We start from the raw sequence: 26,561 nt of genomic DNA, 5'->3' as shown, positions 1-26,561 counted from the left end.
ACCAACATTGAGCTTGTGCAAACCATTCAAGGTCTTATACACCTCAATCAGATCACCTCGCTGGTGCCTAGTCTCCAGACACTAATTTTCAAAACTTGGAGCCTTTCTTCATAAGAGTGACCCTTTGTTCCATTCACTAATATTGTTGCCCTTCTCTGTACTCATTCCAGCAGCTTTGCATCCTTCCTAAAATGAAGCCTCCTCTCCTGTATACAGTACTCAAGGTGTTGCCTGACCATTGCGTTATACAAAGGGAAAATCAACTCCTTATCCCTGCTAGAAAAATTCCTGTGACAAGACACAATGAGCTACTCTTTCAGACCTGCTGCAATGCTCAGAAAACTTCATATCTGACTGCACAATTAACCCCAAGTCACTTTCGTTCTGTACCATCCTGAGTGTAGTATCACACAGTTGATACTTTACTCTGGGGGTTACTGCTACCTATATGCACTACTTTACATTTGTCAATGTTATACTTCATTTGCCACCTCTCAGCCCATCTGCTCAACTTTTCTAGATCCTGCTGCAGTAGCGTACTGTTATTACTGTCATTAACAACCCTACCAGCCTTCGTATTGTCTGCAAACTGACATTAAGCCTGATATACCTTCATCAATATTATTAGCATTAGTAGAGACATATGATGCAAGAAAGCAAGCTTATGCAGCATCAGCCAAAAAAAAAAAAAAACCCCTCCTATTAAATCCCTCCATTCGTTCCAATTGCCTGTCCAGTTCAGCTTTAAATTTATTTAGGCTATCAGCTTCCACAACAGATGGAAGCCTGTTCCACCAATCAACTACCTGCTGGCTAAAGGCAAATTTCCGCACATCTATTCTACAACTATCTTTCCTCAATTTGAAACTGTGTCCCCTCAGGTTCTTAGTCTGAGTGTCACACAGATATAAGGAATGCAGAACTGGAATTTGGGGAGTACAATGTCTACAGAAAGGATAGACAGGATAGGAAGGGAGGAGGGGTTATGCTATTAGTTAAGAAATAAAATTTAAGGAAGTGAAGCCAGTCGACATTGCTGGACAGTGCAGTGTCGAGTCAGTTTGGTGTGACATAAGCATTGGGAGATCAAAATTGAGAGTAGGAGTGTGCTATAGGCCTAATGACTCTGATGAGTATAATAAGAAACTGTACGGGGAAATAGAGTGGGCCAGTAAATTAGAGAGTCTTATAATGGGGGATTTTAATTTCCCAGATATTGACTGGAATTTGGGGGCTGGTCATTCACACACTAGCAAGGCTTTTGTGGATTTATTGAATGATTGTTTTCTACATCAGCATGTTCGGGAGGCAACTAGAGGGAGTAATACTCTTGATTTGATTATCAGTAGTGATTCTTCATGCATTAAGAATCTGCAGGTAACTGAACCACTAGGTGGCAGTGATCACAGTGTGCTGAAGTAGGATTTACTTAAAGAGGTAACTACCATTAGGGGTAAAGGGAAGGGTTATTGCTTTCGTAAAGGCGACTATGATGGACTGAGACAGTATTTAAATTCTATACAGTGGGACCAACTGATGATGTTACCAACAGCAAATTCAAAATGGGAAGCATTCAAAGAACTTATCTTGGAAGCTACTAGGCTTTACATACCAACTAAGAAATATTGTTCAAGGTTTAGGCCTAAGTGGATGTCAGATGAACTAATGAGACATATGGCAGAGAAGAAAAATGCATGGGATACATAAAAATTAACACGTGACACAGAAGCCTTGATAGATACAAGTTGATCTGTAACCAAGTTACAAAGGAAGTTAGGCAGGCAAAGGCAGATTATGAGAAATCTTTGGCAAAGGATGCAAAGAAAAACAGCAAGGAGTTCTTTACTTATGTAAATTCTAGAAGGAAGGGGATGAATCAGATTGGTCCACTTGATATCGATGGGTCAACTGTTGATGATCCTGCTCAGGTAGCTAACAAACTGAATGAATATTTTGCATCGACATTCACACATGAGGAGTTATTCAGCGAGGGGAATGCCATCTGAATAGAGCTGTATTCTACTCTGGCAGTAAGCTAGAGAATCTTGTAATAACTGAGAGTAAAGTGGAGGAGAAATTGTTGGAAGATAAATACAAGAAAGGCACCTGGGGTGGATGGGATCTATCCAGTTATATTAAAGGAGGCAGCAAAGGAAGTAAGCAAACCCTTAGCCATAATTATGAGAGCTTCCTTGGACTCAGGGGAAGTACCCATGGACTGGAGATGTGCAAATGTGACCCCAATTCACAAAGGAGGATCAAAGGGCGACACAAGTAATTATAGACCTGTTAGTTTAACTTCTGTTCCTGGAAAATTAATGGAGGCACTGGTTAAAGAAGCACTGCAGGATCATCTAGACAAGACTTCAGTTATAGCTCAGACACAGCATGGTTTTGTTAAGGGGAAGTCTTGCCTGACCAATTTGATTGGATACTATGATGCAGTCACAAAAGAACTGGATGCAGGGAATAACTTTGATATTCTATACTTGGATCTTAGAAAGGCTTCTGATACTGTTGCACATGGAAGACTGCTGCACAAATTGGAGCAGTGTGGCATTGGAGGCAAATTGCTGCTATGGATAAAGGGGTGGTTGAGGGGGAGAAGACAGAGAGTGGTAATCAATGGACACTGCTTATCGTGGACTAATGTTATTAGTGGAGTCTCTCAGGGTTCAGTATTGGGTCCATTATTGTTTTCTGTATTTATAAATGATATTGAAGATGGTATATCAAGCTTAATGTCCAAGTTTGCAGACGATAGGAAGGTTGGCAGGGTTTCAAGGACACTACTGACACTATGCTACTGTAACAGGATCTGGAAAGGTTGAGCAGATGGGCTGAGAGGTGGCAAATGAAGTTTAACATTGACAAATGTAAAGTACTGCATATGGGAAACAGCAACCCCAGAGCAACGTATCAACTCTGTGGTACTACACTGACAGTGGTAGAGAATGAAAGGGACCTGGGGGTGGTTGTGCAGGCAGATATGAAGTTTTCTGAGCAGTGCAGACGGGCTGCAAGAGTAGCTCATGGTGTATTGTCGATGATATATAGGAATTTTTCTAGCAGGGATAAGGAGGTGATTATTCCCTTGTATAAGGCAATGGTCAGGCCACACCTAGAGTACTGTATACAGGTCTGGAGGCCTCATTTCAAGAGGGATGTAGAGATGCTGTAACGAGTACAGAGAAGGGCAACAAGATTAGTGAATGGAACAAAGGGGTGCTCTTACGAAGAAAGGCTTAAGTTTTGCAAATTACAGTGTCTGGGGACTAGGCACCAGCGAGGTGATCTGATAGAGGTGTATAAAGCCTTGAATGGTTTGAGCATGCTCAGTGCTGATGGGATTCTTCCTCTTGCTCAGAATAATCACCTGAGAGGGCATAAATTCAAATTGATAAAAGACAGATGTAGGATAGATGTGTGGAAATTTGCCTTTAGCCAGCAGGTGGTTGGTTGGTGGAATAGACTTCCATCACTTTCGTGGAAGTTGATAGCCTAAATAAGTTTAAGGCTCAGCTGGACAGGTATTTCGAACGAACAGAGGGGTGAAGTGGAAGTGGTTATTTTTTATTTATTTATTTTTTATTTATATATATATTTTTTTGGCTGATGCTGCATAAGCTTGCTTTCTTGCATCAAATGCCTCTACTAATGCTAATGCTAAAGACGAAGAATCCCATCAGCATTCAGCTTGCTCAACCCATTCAAGGCCTTATACACCTCAGTTAGGTCACTTCGCAGGTGCCTACTCTCCAGGTGCTGCAATTTGCAGAACTTAAGCCTTTCTTGGTAAGAGCACCCTTTTTTCCCCCTCACCAATCTTGTTGCCCTTCTTTGTACTCGTTTTAGCAACTCTACATCCTTCCTAAAATGAGGCTTCTAGGCTTCTGCACAATACTCTAGGTGTGGTCTGACCATTTCCTTGTATGATGGGATTATCACCTCCCTGTCCCTGCTAGAAAAATTCCTATATATCATTGACAAGACTCCATGACCTGCCCTGGCCACCCATCTGCACTGCTCAGCAAACTTCATATTTGGCTGCATAATTACCCCCAGGTCTTTTTCTCTTTCCACTTCCCTGAGTGTAGTACCACCCAGTTGGTACGTTTCTCCTCGGTTATTGCTACCCATATGCAGTACTTTGCATTTGTCAGTGTTAAACTCCAGTTGCCACTTCTCAGCCCATTTTTCCAACTTATCTAGATCCAGTTGGAGTAGCATACTGTCATTACTGTCTTTAAGAACCATGCCAACCTTTGTATCATCTGCAAACTTGGACATTAAACCTGATATACCTTCATCAATATCATTGGTAAATATACAAAACAACAATGGGCCCAACACCGAACGTGAGGAACTTCACTAATAACATTTGTCCACGAAGAGCAGTGTCCATTGATTACCACTCTCAACCATCCCTTTATCCATTGTAGCAGCTTACCCTTGATGCCATATCTCTCCAATTTGTACAGCAGTCTTCCATGTGCAACAGTATCAAAAGCTTTCCTGAAATCCAAGTATATGACATCAAAATTATTTTTGGCATTCAGTTTCTTTGTGACCACATCATAGTAAGCAATCAAATTAGTCAAGACAAGACCTCCCTTTGACAAACCAATGCCGTGTCTTAACTGTGTCTTAACAACCCCAGGGCAACGTATCAACTCTGTGGTACTACACTGACAGTGGTAGAGAATGAAAGGGACCTGGGGGTGGTTGTGCAGGTAGATATGAAGTTCTCTGAGCAGTGCAGACGGGCTGCAAGAGTAGCTCATGGTGTATTGTCAATGATATATAGGAATTTTTCTAGCAGGGATAAGGAGGTGATTATTCCCTTGTATAAGGCAATGGTCAGGCCACACCTAGAGTACTGTATACAGGTCTGGAGGCCTCATTTCAAGAAGGATGTAGAGCTGCTGGAACGAGTACAGAGAAGGGAAACAAGATTAGTGAATGGAACAAAGGGGTGCTCTTAAGAAGAAAGGCTTAAGTTTTGCAAATTACAGTGTCTGGAGACTAGGCACCAGCGAGGTGATCTGATAGAGGTGTACAAAGCCTTGAATGGTTTGAGCATGCTCAGTGCTGATGGGATTCTTCCTCTCGCTCAGAATAATCACCTGAGAGGGCATAAATTCAAATTGAGGAAAGACAGATGTAGGATAGACGTGCGGAAATTTGCCTTTAGCCAGCGGGTGGTTGGTTGGTGGAACAGACTTCCATCCCTTGTCGTGGAAGTTGATAGCCTAAATAAGTTTTAAGGCTCAGCTGGACAGGTATTTCGAACGAACGGAGATGCGAAGTGGAAGTGGGTTTTTTTTTTTTTTTTTTTTGGCCGATGCTGCATAAGCTTGCTTTCTTGCATCAAATGCCTCTGCTAATGCTAATGCTATTACTGCAGTCTTGTCTAGATGATCCTGCAATGCTTCTTTAACCAGTGATTCCATTATATTCCCCGGAACAGAAGTTAAACTAACAGGTCTGTAGTTACTTTTGTCACCTTTTGAACCTCCTTTGTGAATTGGTGATACATTTGCACTTCCAGTCGATGGGGACCTCTCCTGAATCCAAGGAGGCTCTCATAATTATGGCTAAGGGTTTGCTTACTTCCCTTGCTGCCTCCTTTAATATAACTGGATAGATCCCCACTACAGGTGCCTTCCTTATGTTTAACTTCAACAATTTCTCCTCCACCTTGCTCACAGTTATTATAAAATCACTTAGCTCCCTGTTAGCGTTTGATGAATTTCTGGCACTCCCCTCATTGAATAACTCCTCATGTTTGAATGTAGATGCAAAATACTCATTCAGTTTATCAGCTACCTGAGCATGATCATCAACAGTCAACCCATCTATGTTAAGTGGTCCAATCTGATTCATCCCTTTCCTTCTAGAGTTTACATAAGTAAAGAACTCCTTGCTGTTTTTCTGTGCATCCTTTGTCAAAGATTTCCCATAATCTGCCTTTGCCCTCCTAACCTCCTTTGTGACTTGATTACGGACTAGTTTATACCTGCCATAGGCTTCTGTATTGCCTGATACTTTATATGCATCCCATACATTCTTCTTATTCTCTGCCACTAGCCTCATTAATACATATTACATCCATTTAGGCCTAAACCTTGAACAGTATTTCTTAGTTGAAATGAAAAGCCTAGTAGTCTCCAAAATTAAGTCCCTGAAGGCTCCCCATTTAGAATTCACTGTTGGTTTGTTTGTTTGTTATTTGGTTTTTAGGAGCATTAGCAACTAAGGCCATATTGCTCCGGGAATATGCGGTGGTCATTCCCTTGACCTTTCTGCATCCTCCGTATTTGATGGTGACAGGCTTGAACCCCGGTCTAATCAAGAAGCGTGTGCTACGCTCTGCTGCTCCTTCCCACCTGGCTACGGAGGCGCCCAACACTGTTGGTACATCATCAGTTGATCCCACTGTACAGAATTTAAAAACTGTCTGAGACCTCTATAGTCACCTTTAAGAAAGCAAAAGCCCTTCCCTTTAGCCTTGATGGTAGTTATATCTTTAAATAAATCTCACATCAGTACACTGTGATCACTGTCGCCTAGTGGTTCCTTTATCTGCAGATTCTTAATGCATGAAGAATGACTACTGATAATCAGATCAAGAGTATTATTCCCTCTGGTTGCCTCTCTAACATGTTGCTGTAGAAAACAGTCATCCAATAAATCCACAAATGTCTTTCTAGTGTGCGAGTGACCAAACCACAAGTTCCAGTCAATATCTGGAATGTTAAAATCTCCCATTATAAGACATTCTGATTTACTGGCCCACTGTATTTCTGTGCCCAATTGCTCATTATACTCATCAGATTCATTAGGCCTATAACACACACCTACTCATTTTTCTTTTCCGACTGCTTATTTCACACCAAACAGACTCAACACTATTGTCCACCAACATCAATTTGATGCACTTCCTTAGATTTTATGTGTTTCTTAACAGGATAACCCCTCCACCCTTCCTGCCCTGTTTATCCTTCCTATACACATTATACTTCCCAAATTCCAACTCTGCTCTGCCTATATCTGTGTGACACCATGTCTCTGATATCCCAACAATATCTGAATTTGATGTCTTTACTAGCACTTCAAGCTCATCAAATTTATTAACTATACTCCTAGCATTGGTGTACATGCAAGTATACATGCACCTGTTCCTACTCCTAGCCACCCTAACACAATCCATGTATTTACTTGTTCCACTATGGCTCCCAGTAGTCCTGGAAATCTCCATTATCTTGCTCTCCAGTCTGCTGCCCATTCTAATAGAAGCAGTGCAAGAATCACTTTTGCCTCTTCCACTGTTAACCTTTTAGTCTGTGTATCCCCCACACTAGCAGTTTTCTGACCCACCTAACACTGCCTCGATAGCATCAGCAAATATTATTGCACCTTTTCTATTTAAGTGTGTCCCATCCCTGTAGAAGCAGTCTCTCCTGTCAACAAGCACTGACCAGGCTGAAAAAAATTCTACCCCTTGAGCCTTGCACAATCTCTCCAGGTCCGAATTGATTGACAAGGCTCTCATCATATACTCCCTCCTATCGTGTCTGGGCAGAATTGCAGACACTTTCACATTCAACCCTAACTCGCGACTTTTTTTCAACATTGACCTGTACTTGTTTATTAAATCTGTAGATCTCCTACTCTTAATGTCATTGGTGTCAACGTGTGCAACAATATCACCTTTTGTGCCCTGAAAAGATATCTGCTCCACAACATCATCAACTTTTGCCCTTGGCAGACATACCCTGGTCCTCTTCCACCTATCCTATCCTTCTTACATAGTATATTCCCCGTCTCCCTAGCAATAGCGTAACCAACAATAACTAGTTCCTTTGGGACCAGCGCATTCTGCCTTGGAGATTGCCTCTGTGTTTGCTTGATGCACAGGAGTGAACTCTGTCGTTGAGCTGGGCAGCTGAGAGCCTGATGGGCCCCTCATATTAATTTTTTCGAGGGCATTTACCCTACACCTCAAGCTCTCATAGACACCCATCAGAACACTGAATTGGCACCTAATTTCTTGACACTCCAGACACCTAGCACACACAAAGGCATCCTCCTTGGCTAGATCATGTCCTGTTTTAGAAAGGTTGGCAAACATTTCAAATTTCGCACATTTTTTGAGACTGTGATGCGTTGGAGAATCGCCCCCTTCATTTCTCCCCCGAGCCACAGCACTCTCGCTAGTCTGTGATCTTTGCTTCGCAGCTCTAGTCTGGGTCATGATTTCTGTTTAAATACAATTTAATTAACAATGAAATTTAATAAGATTAATAATATTTTTTATTAATTGATAATACTATAATAAGCTAACAAATTCCTAATACAGTGCTTCGTATTACACTATCTAGTTTAACTTTATACCTTGCGCTATCAGTTCGAGATATATATACGTTAAGCTATTTCTTATCGAGTACAATATTGTGGCTAGTTCAACAATATTGGCGCCAACACCGGGAATCGTAACTTCCAAAAATCTCTGGTTAAATTCAAAATAAGAAGCTAACGAACTCTACCGAACCTATTTAATATCTTCGTAAAACACGAAGTACTATGTTAAATAACGAAGAATACGTTAAAAATTAAAAAATACTTATCCCTTTACAGCAGCCAAAAATCCACCGTCCTTACTGTTCTGCGATCCCAGCATCCATATCAATCCCAGTGCGTTCACATCAATGGGCACGGAGATTAAACACCACTTGGAAATGGTCCTTTATGTTTTAGAATACTCGGCCAGATTTACCATTTGGTCTCACCACTATACCCGAATGAGGCAAATTAATATATATATATAAAACGCTTAGGTATGCTGCCCAAGTTTTCCAACTGTGATTTGTTGCCAGCACCCGTTCGTGCTGTTCACCTCGCATGACCACCATACCGGGTATTGTTTATTAATTTTTGTACTAACGTTTTTTGACTGAAGAAAGGCAACCTATGCCTGAAAGCTATTGATGTATGTTTATTTTAACTGTCTAAGTTTTAAGAAGTGTAAAAATAGCTGAACGGTGTAAGAACTTTGAGAAAATAAATGATAATGAAACATTAGAGGAGAGATGTAAGAGACTGAAACAAGACTCTACTACTACGAAGACAGACAGAAAACATTGAAGAAAGAGAAGCAAGAATGGAAATGAGAAGATGGGTGAAACACTGTAGGACTAATCGAATAGAAGTACTGGATGCGAATAATCAACAAACTGTAATTAATGTGGATGAGCATGACATTGGAAATATGTGTTACAACTGTGAGTATTGCAAAGCAAGATATTGGGGACATGAGTTAAACACATTGAATAAATACACTAAATACTTCATGATGGAAAGGTTTCGCTTGACTCACTGTCTGAGACACCTACTCTATTACGTGAGCTGCTTGCAGGGGATACATGTGAAGCAAATAACTGCAGAGAACATACGAGAGTACAACTCAGTAGTGGCGTTCGCATCAATGGGCACGGAGATTAAATCACCACTTGGAAATGGTCCTTTATGTTTTAGAATACACGACCAGATTTACCATTTGGTCTCACCACTATACCTGAATGAGGCAAATAAGCCAAGATATGGACAACTTTATATTTTTGATTCTGCTGAAGCAGTGACAAAACGGCTTGAAAAACAATCAAACCAAGGGTGTGTGGCCAAAATAATACAACAATTGGACAAGATGCTGCGACAAGTTAACCCATTTGCCGAGTCATATAAAGAAATGCATCAAATAACCCAGGCCAATCCAGCAATGAATGTGCACATGGTATTTATAGAAGAACTGGGCTTAGATAACAGACGATATAATGCACCTATATCCAAAACAGAGGTTGCTGCAATATTTGTTAATTTGTTGGAGAAGACGGGCAACCACCTGCAAATAGAGACATGTGCATGAATCCTGCAGGTGACAGCTATAGAATTATATCCCACTAAACAAGAATGGTGAATACTGAAGGATCTAGATTAAACTATTTACGTCATAATCAGAAAGATGACTTATGTTACGCCAGGTACAACTAATAAATACAGAAAACATCATGGTCTCAATACTGAACCACTAATAACATTAGTCCACGAAGAGCAATGTCCATTGATTACCACTCTCTGTCTTCTCCCACTCAACCATCCCTTTATTGTTAGCAGCAATTTGCCCTTAATGCCATACTGCTCCAATTTGTGCAGTAGTCTTCCATGTGCAACATTATCAAAAGTTTTCCTAAGATCCAAGTATATGATATCAAAATTATTTTTTGCATCCAGTTTGTTTGTGACCACATCATAGTATCCAATCAAATTGGTCAGACAAGACTTCACCTTAACAAACCCATGCTGAATCCGAACTATAACTAAAGTCTTGTTTAGATGATCCTGCAGTGCTTCTTTAGTCAGTGACTCAATTAAATTCCCCAGAACATAAGTTAAACTAACAGGTCTATAATTACTTGTCACCCTTTGATCCTCCTTTGTGAATTGGGGTCACATTTGCACATCTCCAGTCCATGGGTACCTTCCCTGAATCCAAGGAAGCTCTCATAATTATGGCTAAGGGTTTGTGAATTCCCTTTGCTGCCTCCTTTAATATAACTGGATAGATCTCACCCACCCAGGTGCCTTTCTTATTTTTATCTTCAACAATTTCTCCTCCACTTTGCTCTCAGTTATTACAAAAGCATTTTATCTCACTGCTAGAGTTAAATACACTTCTGGCATTCCCCTCCCTGAATAACTCCTCATATGTAAACGTAGTTGCAAAATACTCATTGTTTGTTAGCTATCTGAGCAGGATCATCAACAGTTGAACCATCGATATCAAGTGGACCAATCTGATTCATCCCCTTCCTCCTAGAGGTTACATAAGTAAAGAACTCTGCTGTTTTTCTTTGCATCCTTTGCCAAAGATTTCACGTAATCTGCCTTCGCCCTCCTAACCTCCTTTGTGACTTGATTACAGACTAGTTTATACCTGCTATAGACTTCTGTATTGCCTGATACTTTATATGCATCCCATACATTCTTCTTCTCTGCCACATGTCTCATTAGTTCATCTGGCGTCCATTTAGGCCTAAACCTTGAACAATATTTATTAGTTGGTTTAAAAAGCTTAGTAGCTTCCAAGCTTAATTATTTGAATGCTTCCCATTTAGGATTTGATGTTGGTAACATCATCAGTTGGTCCCACTGTATAGAATTTTAAAACTGTCTCAGACCTCCATAGTCACCTTTATGAAAGCAGAAACAATTCCCTTTACCCCTGATGGTAGTTACCTTTGAGTAAATCCCACTTCAGCACACTGTGATCACTGCCTCCTAGTGGTTCCTTTATCTGTAGATCCTTAATGCATGAAGAATCACTACTGATAATCAGATCAAGAGTATTACTCCCACTGGTTGCCTCCCAACATGCTGTTGTAGAAAACAATCATCCAATAAATCACAAAATCCTTGCTAATGTGCGAGTGACCAAACCACTAGTTCCAGTCAATATCTGGGAAATTAAAACCCCCCATTATAAGACAATCTGATTTACTAGCCACTCTATTTCTCTGTACAGTTGTTTAATGAACAACTGTACAGAGAAATAGAGTCAGCATCATTAGTCCTATAGCACACTACTACTCTCAATTTTTCTTTTCCAGTGCTTATGTCACACCAGTCTGACTCAACACTGCACTGTCCACCCATATCAACTGTGGATGCACTTCCTTAGATTTTGTGTTTCCTAAGTAATAGCATAACGCCTCATCCCTTCCTATCCTGTCTATCCTTTCTGTACACATTGTACTCCCTAAATTCCGATTCTGCATTCCTTATCTCTGTGTGACATCACGTCTCTGATATCCCAACAATATCTACCTTTGATGTTTTGACCAACACCTCAAATTCATCAAATTTATTTATTAAACTCCTAGCATTGGTGTACACTCAAGTATACATGCACCTGTTCTTATTCTTACTACCCTAACACAGCCCATGTATTTTCTTGTTCCGTGATGACTCCCTGCAGTCTCTGAAATTCCCCACACTTGGTTTTCCAGGCTGCTGCTCATTCGAATAGAAGCAGTGCCAGGATCACTTTCACCTCTTCCAGCGGCTACTGTTAATCTATTAGTCCCGTGTATTCCCTCAAGCTACAAGTTTTTCGAACCACCTAACACTGCCTCGATAGCATCAGCAAATATTCTTGCAACCTTTCTATTAAGTGTATCCCATCCCTGTAGAAGCAGTCTCTCCTATTAACAAGCACAGACCAGGCTGAGAAAAATTCTACCCAGTGAGCCTTGCACAATCTCTCCAGGACCGAACCGATTGACAAGGCTCTCATCATATACTCCCTCCTATCGTGTCTGGACAAAATTGCAGACAATTTCAAATTTAACCCTAACTCATGGCTCTTTTTCAACATTGAACTGTACTTGTTAAGTAAATCCACTGTTCTCCTATTCTTAATATCATTGATGCCAATGTGTACAACAATATCACCTTTTTGCCCTTAAAAAATGATATCTGCTCTACAACATCATCAACTTTTGATCCGGGCAGACATACCCTGGCCGTTCCACCTATCCTTTTTGTACAAAATATTCCCCGTTTCCCCTACAATAGAGCCACTGACAACAACTAGTTCCTGTGGGACCAGCGCATTCTGACTTGGGTATTGCCACTGTTTTGTCTGATATTCATTTGCAAGCTCTGGCTTTGATGTGGGCAGCTGAGAGCTTGATGGACCCCTCAATTTAAATCGGTCGAGGGCATCTACCATGTTCTTCAATCTCTCAAATTAAGGTAGGTAGCAAAGGAGGTAAGAAAACAACCTTAGCCATAATTATGGGAGCATCTTGGGATTCAGGAGATTCCCTATGGACTGGAACAGTGTAAATGCATCCACATTTCATGAAGGGAGATCAAAAGGTGACATAAGTAATTTCAGACCTGTTAGTTTAACCTCTGTTACGGGTAAAATAATGAGTCACTGGATAAAGATGTAATACAGGAAGGCAATTATACTTCAGTCACAGCATGGACTTAAGGGGTGATCTTGTCTGACACATCTCATTAGTTATTTTGATTCAGTAATAAAGGAACTAAATGCAAAAAATAATTTTGATATCATATACAGTCAATTCTGCTATAACGCACATTTTGGCAAAGTGACTGATATATTAGGGAACAATGTGAGTATAACATGATTTTCGTGTTGGCTGATGCACGATTTTGTCTGTGAGTAACACCAGGTGAATGCAGAATTTGGCACCAAGCTGAATTATTTTTTGTAGTTGTGTTGGTCAGAGATACACTGTTGTCATTTGCTGTATTAACGAGATAATTGGTGATATTGTAGGCCGACTTATGTTTTCGGGAGCTCACATTTTTCTCTTTGAACAGAAATTTTGCAAGGCATGATAGCGTGAGCAGAGGAGCACATTTCTGGAGGTCACTACAATAAAATAATAAAAACAATTTGCAGTTCCTGTTTTATTGGGCTTTTCTATTAGGGCAATTCTATTATTAACGGGTAGTAAACTCGATCTTATTGCATTTGTGATAATACCGATAGCTGGAATTCTGTGGTTTTTTACGTTATTATGGTGAAATGCATTTCCCCTTCAATGAAATCTTTAATCACATAAAAAAAATTAAATAAATTTTCAGAATCTTCTCTTCATTCCTATTTTTTAAGCTTCATAAACTTGTTACTCTGTATCTCACTTGTGCAATTTGTGCGTGCCATGTTCGTCGTTATTGATTGCTTATCTTTTTTTTTACTGTTTTAAATTTTACAATCCAAAAAAAAAAAAAAAAGGTCAGTGAACAGAAATATCAATTAGTATGTATATATTACAGTGCTATACTTACTCTAATATTTATTTATTAGAGAATTTAAGATGTTTAAACCTGTGTTAGAAATTTTATTGGGTTTCTAATTCTTTATAGTGTTTAAGGCCATTTTCTTTCTTTCAAATTTTCTTTTGAGTGCTCTACTCTTATCCCTATTTTTCCCATAAGCCCTGTTGTTTTTAATACGTGAAATACCATAATGCAGAGATTTTTAGGAACACATGTACCATGTTATAGCACAACTGACTGTACTTGGAATTCAGGAAAGCTTTTGATACTGTTGCACATAAAAGACTGCTGTATAAATTGGAGCAGCATGGGATTGAGAGCAAGTTACTGCCATGGATAAAGGGATAGTTGAGTGGGTTATTAATTAGCACTGCGCCATTATTGACTAATGCTATTAGTGAAGTCCCTCATGGTTCTATGCTGGGCTCATTGTTGTTGTTTTCTATATTTATTAATGATATTGATCAGGGTATATCAGTCTTAATGTCTGAAGTTTGCAGGTTGATACAAAGGTTGGTAGGGTGGTTGATGACAATAATCAAAGTATTAAAAAAAAAAATGTTATTGTTTATATACTCCGGCACAACCACCAGGTTAGTGGAGTTTACAATAAATCAATACAGATGTTAATCGTATTTAGTAGTCACAGGCTTGAATGAACCCCAGTCCATTCAAAGAGCATGTGCTACTGCACTCGGCTACATCATTAAGTAGTATAATAATTTGATTGCTGTCAACTAGTGCCAAATAATGCAAGGAAGACAGGCTTTTGATGCACTAGCCAGAAAAAGAAGAAAAAAAAAAATTATGGGCTTCTTTCTTGTTGTAGGTAACTATTCAGTTGACCTTTTAAGTTTCTTCAAACTCTCAGCCTCAACTACTTATGAAGGCAGCTGATTCCAGTAATCAATGACCTGCTGGCTAATAGAAAACTTTCTATATTCTAGTCTAAACCTCTTCCCCTATAATTTGAATTTATAATAAATTAGGCCTCCAGACCTGTATGTATGTTGAATTTATAGTAAACCTAAGTCTGGTCCCCTCTTAGTTGCCTTTTTGTCTGTAGCCCACGAAATCGGTCTTTCCTTGTAAGGTCGGCCCTTTTGCCAATCTCAACATATGAGTTGCCTGTCTTTGGATACAGTATTCCAAATGCAATCTTACAATTGCCTTATGCAGTGAGTATGACCTCCCTATCTCTATATGATAATATTCGATAATTTATCGCTAGGAGTATTAGTAGTATTATGCTACTGCAACAAGATTTAGAAAAATTATGCAAAGGGTTGAGAAATGGCAGTTTAAGTTTAACATTGACAAATGCAAGGTACTGCAATGTGAGTAGCAGTAATTCCAGATTAACGTACTGTGTGGTGCTACACTCAGGGTAGTGGAAAATGAAAAAGACCCAGGGGTAATTGTGCAGTCAGATATGAAATTCTCTGAGCAATGCAAACAGGCTGCCAGGAAAGCTCATGGGGTTTTTTTTTATCAATGATATACAGGAACTTTCCTAGCTGGAATAAGGAGGTAACTATCCCATTGTACAAGGCAGTGGTTAGACCACATCTTGAGTACTGCTTACAGGTCTGGAGGCCTGATTTTAGGAAGGATGTTGATCTGCTGGAACTGGTGCTGAAAAGGACAAGGTTGATGAAGGGAACAAATGGGGTTGTCTTACCAAGAAAAGCTTCAGTTCTGCAAGTTATAGCATCTAGAGACTAAGCACCTGCAACGGGATCTGATTGAGTTGTTTCAGGCTTCGAATCAATTGAGTAAGCTGAATGCTGATGCCATTCCCTTGCTCAGACTACACATGAGGGGGCATAAATTCAGATTGAGGAAAGATGGTCGTAGGATAGGTGTGCCTTTAGCCATGGGTGGTTGATTGTTGGAACAAACACCCATCTGTTGTTGTGGAAGTGATTAGCTTAAATAAATTCAAAGAAGAACTAGACAACTTATTGAAGTGGTCGGACAGGTGCTCTTTTTATTTATTTATTATTTTTTTGGCTGATTCTTTATAAGCTCACTTTCTTGTATCATATGCCTCTACTAATACTTATAATTTAATTTAACAATATTATTAATTTAATTTAAGTTTTGCTAATAGTGGCCACCTCTCATCTGATGGAAGACTACTAAGCTTTATAATCTGGCATGATGTTGTTGCCTTGTGGTTTAAATAAATAGCAGATTTACCATTTTGGTGACCGATGGTATTTATATTAAAATGATATTAGCAATTTAAGTTGACTAATGTTTAATGGAGTCATCTCTGATATGAGCATAAGCCCAGACCTTGAAAACCAAAAGTATCCATATCCTGGAAGAACTAAAGTGTCCCCAAAACACAAATCAAATGCAGTGATCCATAGAATTTGCAAATTTTGTAAATGCTACTTTAGCCACTTAAATTATTTTTAATTAACAATTATAACTGAAATAAATTGTCTAACAGTATTATGCTGTAAAATGGATATAGTTTAAGGTTTCAGCCATTAGGGTAGTTTACATTATTGGTTCAAAGATAGATTTAAAGAAGCTCCAACATAAAAACTAATATTCAATAGCTGATACATTGTAGTTTAATAATGCAACCTCAGACAAATAAGGGAGATATGTAGTTTAAGCCATTGCAACATTAAGCCAGTTTGTTGCAACATAAGACCTTGAAAAACAAAAACGAAAGTAGAAATGCATTATATGCCAAATGACTGTGACGATTAAAGTTAAGAGCTATACAGACAAATGGAATGAGCTAGTAAATCAGGTCTTATAATGGGGGATTTTAACCTTCCAGATAGTTGCCAGAACTTTTTGGTTTGGTCACTTGCACAGTAGTAAGACTTTTGTGAATTTATTCAATGACTGTTTTCTACAGCACCTTGTTAAGAGAGGCAATGAGAGAAAGAAATACTCGTGATCTTATTATCAGCAAATAAATTAACCACTAGGTGGCAGCGATCATGGTGTATTGATGTGGGATTTACTTAAAGACATAATTACTCTCAAAGGTAATGGGAAAGGCTTTTGGTTTTGTTCAAGTGATTATGGTGGTCTCAGACAGTTCTCGAATTCTATACAGTTGGTCACTTGCACAGTAGTAAGACTTTTATGAATTTATTCAATGACTGTTTTCTACAACACCTTGCTAAGAGAGAGAAAGCAATGAGAGAAAGAAATACTCGTGATCTTATTAGCAGCAAATAAATTAACCACTAGGTGGCAGTGATCATGGTGTATTGATGTGGGATTTACTTAGACATAATTACTCTCAAGGGTAATAGGAAGGGCTTTTGGTTTTGTTCAGGTGATTATGGTGGTCTCAGACAGTTCTTGAATTCTATACAGTTGGACCAATAGCAAATTCTAAATGGGAAGCATTTGGGGAAGTAATCAAGGCTTATATCTAAATGGATATCAGATGACATAAGATTTGTGACAGGAAGGAAAATACATATGGTGCATATAAATAATCAGGTGAGTGATACAGAAGCCTACTCTAGTTTAAGCAAATAGTCCAAGCAGATAGCAAATAGTCTGCATTTAAATTACAGAGGAAATTAGTCAAGATTACAAGATATCCCTGGAAAAGAATGCAAAAAAAAAAAGCAAAGATTATTTATGTGGACACCAGAAGTAAGTGAATGAATTACATAGATCTGCTAGATTGAATGGTTTAACCTGAAGATCATTTTCTGAATATCAAATTATTGATTGCACATTGTTATCGGATGACATATTGTTTTGTCTCCTTTATTAATGCTCATCAGTAAAACTTATCTAGCAAAGAATTTTGGACATTTCCTGTATTAATTTTGGCTGATATTGAAGTGTCAGAGAAATATATTCTGAAATATTAGTTTCAGATTTCTTCCTAAACTTTGTAGGTCTGTGTAGTGAGAATGATATGGATTCTTTAAGTAATTATAAATTTCTGGCAGACTCATTCTTTTGGGTAATTCTTATAGGTAATAGTTTTTCATACTTAAATCATTCACTTTTGAAAGAATTTCCTTAACTTTATAATATAATTTAATCTCTTGTAATTTATTATTATAAATTTGCCTTAACTCTTCTAAAATATTTTGTGGACTTAATGATATTCTTTTGAAAATAAATAGTGAGTTCATTCATTAAATATAAAAATTTTTAAAAGGTATGCATAAGTAATATAAATATATTATTTTCAGATGGATTTGTTAAAGAAGGAAGAATTTAAACGTGTTAAGAAACCAAGCCTACCTTATGGATGGCAGGTGCACATATCAAAAAACTATCCAGAGAGAGTGTTTTATTATAATAAGAAGTCAAAAACTTCAAGCTGGAAATGCCCTGTTCCACCCCAAAAAGTAATTTTTTTAAGCCTTTAGTGTTTTTCATGTAATATATGTTTAACCCAGCAGTGCTTTCACCCCCTAATTGTAGCAAAAAAACCATTATAGACAAAATAATGGTCTTTGAACTTTTTTTTTAGCAAAACCATTTACTAATGGGTTGCATTACTTTTAAATGTAATTTTTTTTAATGAAATTTTTGAATATTTAAAATGTATCATTTTACACATTTAGAATGAAACAAAACTTATTAATTCTATTGAAAAAAACCATTATAGACAAAATATAAACCCATTTTGAAGTTTGTAAAACTGTTAAGTGAAATTGTACACATCCACATTTTTTTATTATTTGTATAAATATAGAAAAGCATGCACAAACACACTGATTTCTCAGTTTGTCTTGTATAGTACGAGGACTGGTACGAAAGTAATTGCTCCTAATTTATTGCTTTCAAATGTGGTGCCATAGCTCATTTTGCTTGTCACTGAGTAGTCACTTGTCACTTGAGGTCTCTAGTTTCACCATACTGAGTGGTGCTGTAATCTGTCTCGTGAGTGGAGCACATAGAAAGTTCAGAATGGTGGATGTTACAGATATATATATTAAGCAAAGAGTAGTGATTGAATTTATTACCAAGGAAGAAGTGATGCCTATCAAAATCCATACGCCTCTCAAAAATGTTTATAGTAACAATACTGTAGATGTGAGTATGGTTAGACGTTGGGTAAGACACTTTAAGAGTGCAGAAAGTGATATTTCAATTTATTTCTCTACCTCTTGTAGTATAATGCTATCTGAGCCTTTGGCTCATCCATGTTACAGTCCTTGTTTATAAATATACACAAAATCAAAACAAAAAAAAAAAAAAAAAACCATTCACATGGCCCAATAAGCCATATTTACAACATTCAAGTAAGGTTATCATGTTAAAAATTTCATCTTAAAAAAAAATAATAATAAATAAATAACTCTTAAACAAATATATAAATTCCATAAAGCATCGTGTGTACTGTATAATAAAACAATCATATATACTTATTCACAATCTCCTAAAAGAATACATTCTATTGTAAACCTATGCACCTAAAATTTAAATCTTCAAAATAAATTAAAACCATGCATCTCAAAAAAATGTATACACACTTTGAATATTTATTAATACAGTTTCAATTCAGATACATCCAAGATTTATAATTCAAATTAAAGAGGACAGATGTGTAATTATTTTGAGCTATCGCAAGTGTTCAAACTGGTAGCCATTCTGGTGCAGACACTGATGACAACATAGTTCTACAGAGTTGCAAACATCATGAAACAGTTCATCTGGTATATGGGTGCATTCTCTTTCAATGGCTGCTTTCATTTCGTTGATTGTTGCTGGTTTTGCATGATAAACATTATCTTTTAGGTGTCCCCATAAGAAAAAGTCCAATGGTGTGAGGTCTGGTGAACGAGGGGGATATTCAGTGCTACCTCTTCGCCCAATCCATCTGTTCGTCAAATTTTCATCAAGAAAGGCCCTTATATCACGATGGTAGTGGGGAGGGGCTCCATCCTGCTGGAAATAAGTCTTCATCCACAAACATCTCGCGAATGCGTGTCATGATGGAATCCTGCAGCAGGCTCAAATAAATGGTACCAGTTACAGTGTTGTCAAAAAAGAATGGTCCAATTAGGCCCAACGCTGAAAATCCACACCACAATGTAACCCCTGGTAAGTTCACATTGCATGTCTCCATAATATACGGGTTCTCAGTTGCCCAGTAGCTGCAATTGTGGCATTTAATTGAGCTGTTTAACTTAAATGTAGAATCTTGTTTGGAAACTGTGAGGTCCTTTCACATTTTGATAGATACCACTCACAGAATCCAACTCTTCAGTCCGGATCGTCTTCATTGAGGGCATGGGCCAATGTTGGAATATAACTTTTCCATTGTCTGCGCTTCAAAATGCGATGAACGCTATCTTTTGAAATGCCTATCTCACGAGCCGCTTGCCGAACAGAGGAGAACTTTGGTATGTTTCCATTACCGTTTCTTCTCTTTTTGGCCTTGTGGAAGTCTTGAACAGTTCCTTCTGCTTTAAACTTATCTCTAATGTGAGCGATGGTGAGCCGCATTGGTAGATCTCTTTCAAACTCTCTTCTCTCTTCTGAAACATCTTTGCACTTCTCGAACTGTTCCATCTTTGCACTTCCACTACGTTCTCGCACTTCCAGTAGCACTTTAGGATGAATTTCCTTTCTTCAAAGTTTAGTTTCGTTTCAGCCATAATTTTTAATTGGTTACAGCTAAAAAAGGAAAATATTATAATAATAATAATATTTTTTATTATAATTAAAATATTATAATAAAAATAATAAATGTGGGCTGTAAAAGTGTGTATACATTTTTTTGAGATGCTCTGTATACAGCTTATTTACATATATACAACAATCATGATATTTGCATATTTATAATCATATTTACATATTACATATTACAATCTCTTAAAAGAATATATATATATTTATAAATCTAAAACTTAAAATTCAAGAAAAATTAATTAAAACCATATTGTTTAAATTCCATACAATATTTCCATAAGAAGACAGTGTACTTTTACACACACTTATACATTACAATTTTTCATAAGAAATACATGCTGTATAAACCACATGTTGTACCAAAAATCATAAGATATTCACATATTTATATTAATTTCCTGATCCCCCATAATTTTTAATATAAAAAAGCCTTTTTTCACAAAGATCTTAAAAATTTTATAGGAATGAATGCTTGCAAATACTTCGCATGGCTGCAGAAACTGCACTTCTAATTATTCGTACATTTTCCTACGGGCTATCTGATAATATCTACGGTGCCACAGTATGTGTTCTGAAGTTTCCAATTCCCCACAGAGACATAAACCAGAAGGTACTAATCCCAGTTCACTTAATCTAGCTCTTAGCCCATGACCAGTTACTACCATGGTCTTGTGCAAACCCATATCTGGCCATTCTTTGCATTGTTTCATGATAGTTATACAAGGCAAAAATCCATAGGTAACCCTTCCCTTGCTTGGAACTGTTCCATCGTTCCTTCCTGCCATTTAATCTCTAATTCCTTACCAATTCTTTTTCTTTCTGTTTTTAAATCTTTTTTGCCATATTCTTTCCCTTCAATAGGGAATGACTGAATTCCCATTATTTCTATAGGATAATTCCTGACCATAGCATGATCATATTCAAGATATTTCCATATTATGATTAAATCTGCAGGTTCTTTACCTGAAAGTACCTTGAAACAGTCTGGCAGGCTCGGGTTGTTGCTAGAAGAGCTTGCCTCTGAGCTGATATTAATTTTTTTAATTAAGCTATGCTCTGCTTTGTACCCCCAGGCACCAGCAGCATATGTAATAATCGGCACAAAAATGCAATTATGTAGCAAGTTAAGGTTTTAACTTTTTAAAACTGTTTCTAAGTGATTTAAGATGAGTGTACTCCTATTCACAATGAACTTTTCACTTTTTGGAAGACTGTGGACGTGGTAGTTAACACTCAGTTGGTTATAGTGTTCTCTCAAGATAACGCCCCCTTCTTCAGGCCTACGTTTTTATCTGTGGAGTATTTACAGGATTAGAGCCATACTTTTTTTTGTCTTCAGTGAACTTTTGTTTACTTTGGAAGATGTTGGAGATAATTTATGGAAACCAGTGCTACAATCGACTGTAGATTCTATTTTAAGAAGAATAATGTGTTAAACTTGGAATTGTTCTTGTGAGCTGCTGGACATTTTTATCTTTCAAGAACTTTCATGAAGTTGTTAGAATGTATATTCCTTTCATAAACTTTCTTTCACGAACTTTCATCCTGGAAGATGTTGGGAGAAATACTACTTTCATGTATATATGTCTTATGTGTACCTGTTCTCACCCAGTTACTTGAGTGATCCCCTTTCCTAAATGAACTCTCACATTCTCGAAGACATTTGGAATGTTTTGATGAGATAGAATACTGAAGAAATACTGAGCTTGCATGCTGTGCATATACTGTGTAAATATGAGCTTAGTGCTATAAGATTATTCAATATGTAAATATCTGCTGATGTATATAATGATTGTGTTGCTTCACTTATGGAAAATGAATTGTTCTGCTCGATGTAATCTACATTGAGGAACTCTTCCCTGATCCTGAAGATTTAGGATTGTATCAAAGATTTGTGTTTGAAGAGCAGGAAGCACTTTCCTATTTATTCTTTATTCTATATTCTTATTTGCTGCTTCTCCTCTCTTCTTTTTATAGGGTGGATCCCTTCATCTGATACTCCTATCTATCTATTTCCATTCTAAGTTTCCATACTCTTCCTTTTTTACTCCTAACTTCATTTTTTCTTTAAATCACTCTTTCTTGGGACTTTATTCTGGGAAAGAGCAGCATGAGATAGTAGATCCTGGCCGCCTCAGTGTGACAGGTGTGGGACGTGGTGACCAGGTGTTGTCACTTCCCATATGCTAAGAGTCAGGTACTGGCCAACAAAATAACAGAACACATAACATTTACACTCCTAACACACTACATACAAATGGCTGGTTTTGGCATAAGCTTCAACACAAGAAGTACAATAGTGGCTAATAAGGGAAACCCTGGGGTCCGTCACAACAACACATGAATATCTCTGAATATAATAATATCCCTGTACTTTATACTGAGTGGGGATTACTGCCTTGGGTGGTTGTGTGTTTTGAGTGTAAAGTATTGGATTATAATGGTTTTGGGCATCGGCGATGGTTTTGGGAAGCTGAAAAGTGTCATCAGGTGACCTTTTGTCAATTTTGAAATAGTATTCTTCAAGATATCAGAGTTTTAATATTTGTATATATATAACGCTATGGCTACAATGTTGCTGTTGCCATAGCAATCATATAGGGTAATTGCTCGCTCTGATTTGCTGTAATTATATGCTTGTTTGCATTAATAATTAGCGGTGCCTTGCTCTTCGATGTTTTTATTATCACTGCTGGTAATTATTATTGTTCAATTATGTTATTTTTCTCTGTTGAACTTATCGCAATGTCAGTTCTCTTGATTGCAAACAATGGTGCTGCTATCTTGGAACCAATCTTGGTTTAAGTTTTTTGACAGCGATTTCTTTAAATTCAGGACTGCTTTTTTTGAATTTTAACTACACACAGCCCTTAAATTTACTTATCACAACCTCTACACACCAGTTTTATTAATTATGACCATGGATTTTCTGTGTTTTTACTCATTTTTCGTAGTGTCACGTGATGTGCATATATGAAGTTACTTATGTTGCAAATAGTATTCTGTATGTGTATTTTGATGTGTTGAATCTACGTAACATACACATGCACAATGTATTGTACCATACAGGAATCCTTCCCCTCCGCTGTACTATAGTTTCCTGCAATTTTTAAATTGTTATCCTAATGGAAATGTTTTTGTTTGATGCCTTCCCTTGGCCTATTATGTCAGGCAGATAGGATATGTTTCGTCCCCCGATACAGCCAATTTCTGTCTAATTAACATCTAATTAATGTCTGACTGGTTTTGACCAGCAAGATGGCATTTAATAATTTCATCCTCATGAAATTAACAATAATGTACCAGAAATGATGCCCTGCCATTCTGTACCTTCAAACTTTTTATTCTGGCCCTTACTTTTTTCCTGTTTTTTGAGTGCCCTGGACCAGGTATCCCCTGGTTCAGGATGCTTCCCCCCTTTCTCCTGACACCTCTACCACCCTATTATTCCTCCTTAAAATTCTATGGGCCAGAAGGTGCTTTCTCTTTTCTCTCACTTGCCCATTTTTCTACGACAGGGTAATCAGTTACAACAGCTAATTACACCAGACACAAACAAACTGCATCAATAGAATTGTCTTGCCCCCGCTTCTTTTAAGCCATCCTCCATCCCATAATTAGGAGTAGATTAAAAGTTATTCTCCCTCAACTGTGCTATCTGGTGCCCTGCCATAAGTGGCCACTATGACACACTATTCTTGCCATAACTTCTTTTCTATCACTCCTAGGGCCATGGGACCGATATTTTCAGAATCAGGGCCCTTGCTTTATTCAAAACAATTACTTTCCTGCTTCCGTTAACTTACTTTACATTCTATTGGCTAGAATACTTACTTCCGCTTCCTGCCCCTTCCCCCCCATGTTATTCATGTAGCAGGGTTACCAATCGCATAACTTTTCCCCCTTAATTAAACTAGACACAAACTACATCAATAAATTTGTCTTGGCCCCCACTCCTTCTTAGCCATCCCCCATAACATAATTCTAAATAGTTAAAATTATACTCCCCTCAATTGTACCACTTTGTGCCCTGCCATACACAGAATCCATGCCATTGCTTCATTCATTCCTCTTTCCTCCTCCTCCTTCCCTGTTACTTAATTGGGGACCAGGCACCAATTATGTATTTAGAAAAAAAAAAAAAAAAAAAATGTGTGCGAGTTGTCCAGTGCTCTTTGGTAAATTACACTGTATTAAACTGTCGGTGCAGTAGTATGATAAGATGTTGATAGGAGGTACTTAGAGTCATGAGACCTTCAGATAGTGCCTGAGTGTTGACACATGGAAATGTAATATTATTTTCTACAATTTCTGAAAAGGGAGATAGAGTACCCATATGGAAGTGGGTATAACAGTAGCACCACATTAATGAGGTCTACATCTTTGGAGCCACAGCAGAAGTGTAAATTTGTTTTTACATATACCTTATGTTATCTTTTTATCTTACTTATTTATTATCTTATTTTCCTGTATGTGTCCCCTGGTATATTTTCATGTGCACTTGTGTCTAGTCACCTAACTGGACTTCTTGCTGCCGTATGTCTGCACTCTCTTCTGCTGCTTGTTCACTTAACTGTACCACCCTTTTGTCCAATGACCTTTGGACCCGAACTGAATTATTCCGTCTATGTACTGATAAACAGTGACTGTTACCATGTCAGCACACAAGAAACCAGAATTTTCTGGAACCTTGTGACTCCTACCACCACTCACATGGAGACCCCCAACCACATAGTGGACATAGTGTTTTTTGTTATGCGGTTCCCGTAGTTTCCCACAAATCCGCGTTAAATACTCTGTTAACATAGCAAAGCCAGTCAGTGTGGGTTATGTGTGAGTAGTGTGTTGTTTGTGTTGTTTGACTGGCCTCTTCGTTACTGGGAGGCGCGATCACCAGGAAGGAGCCTCCCAGCATCCGTCCACTGGCACGAGGAGCCGGACCAGGGAGTAAAAGACATCTGACAGGCCGTCCACACTCTTGCAGGAGCGAGAGTGGGGAGGGCCAAGGAAAGAGCAGAGAAGAGACAGGAAAGTGTAACACAGACAAGATAGTTTGGTTTTGTTTTTTTTTTTTTTTTTTTAGGAGCATTAGCAGCTTAGGCTATATTGCTCCGGGATATGCGGTGGTCATTCCCTGACCTTTCCGCATCATCTGTATTTGGTGGTGACGGGCTCGAACCCCGGTCTAATCAAGAAGCGTGTGCTACGCACTGCTGCTCCTTCCCACCTGGCTACGGAGGCGCCCAGACAAGATAGCGAGGATGACAGAGCGTAGGCATCCTCCCAGGCGAAACGGAGCAGGAAGAGTGCTAGGTGCAGTTGTGGGAGTCCTGGAGAAAGACTGTGGGTAGGAAGAAGACAATGGGTAAAGTTCAAATTAAAGAGTCCAGGATCGTCACAATGGAGAATCACGGAGTGGCGTCGACAGGGCTGTCCGCCATTTGCAGTTTCATGTCTGGAAGTTTCCGGTGCTGGGTGTCAGTTGCTGTCTAGAGGAGGTTATCCAGGAGTAGTGTTCGGGCGTTGCAGGTGATGCCAGCGACGACGAAAGACCTCGTTGGCATAACTGGTCAGTGCACGGAAGGCATCATTAGATTCCAATAACTTGGTTTCTGGCCGAAGTGATGTAGTGTGGAGGTCTAGGAGTAGTTGGTTTCTTAGATCTAAGTATACATTGCATGAGTGCATCACGTGATCCCAGTCTTCAGGTTCTCCGCAGGTACAGAGGGCATCCTCGACTAGGCCGAACTCTAGAAGGCGTCTCTTGAAGGACCCGTGGCCAGTTAATAGGAAGGAAGCATAGACGTTAGGGAAGAACCAAGTGGAATGTTGCTTGTTGATGTAGGTTACCGCAGGAAGGAAAAGTTTAGTAGTTGCACCAGTTGTGGAGTTATTCCAGCGGGTTTGCCATAAGTTTACGAATTGTAGCCACACACGTTTATGTTCCTGTTTGATGTCGGTATCGGTACGGGTTTGAATAGTGAGAAATTCAGCTTCCTTATTCTTCTTGATGGCATGAGAGAGTCCGATAAAAGCGA

The 26,561-nt window shown here is 38.5% G+C and overlaps 1 protein-coding gene across 1 annotated transcript in view; it reads left to right on the top strand.

The window, feature by feature from the left end:
• Swt1 (Swt1 RNA endoribonuclease) overlaps positions 1–26,561 on the top strand; it is a 259,608-nt gene that overhangs the window by 10,996 nt on the left and 222,051 nt on the right. The window contains exon 2 of the mRNA XM_090370461.1: positions 18,072–18,230. Within this exon, the coding sequence (XP_090226587.1) occupies positions 18,072–18,230 (159 nt within the window). The remainder of the gene's footprint in view (positions 1–18,071; positions 18,231–26,561) is intronic.

Source organism: Mastigoproctus giganteus, chromosome 3 (genome assembly GCF_048544385.1).
Source record: "Mastigoproctus giganteus isolate SK-2022 chromosome 3, ASM4854438v1, whole genome shotgun sequence".
Taxonomy (NCBI): domain Eukaryota; kingdom Metazoa; phylum Arthropoda; class Arachnida; order Uropygi; family Thelyphonidae; genus Mastigoproctus; species Mastigoproctus giganteus.
Note: the sequence above shows the minus strand (reverse complement) of the source record. Positions and strands in the feature narration are given on the sequence as shown.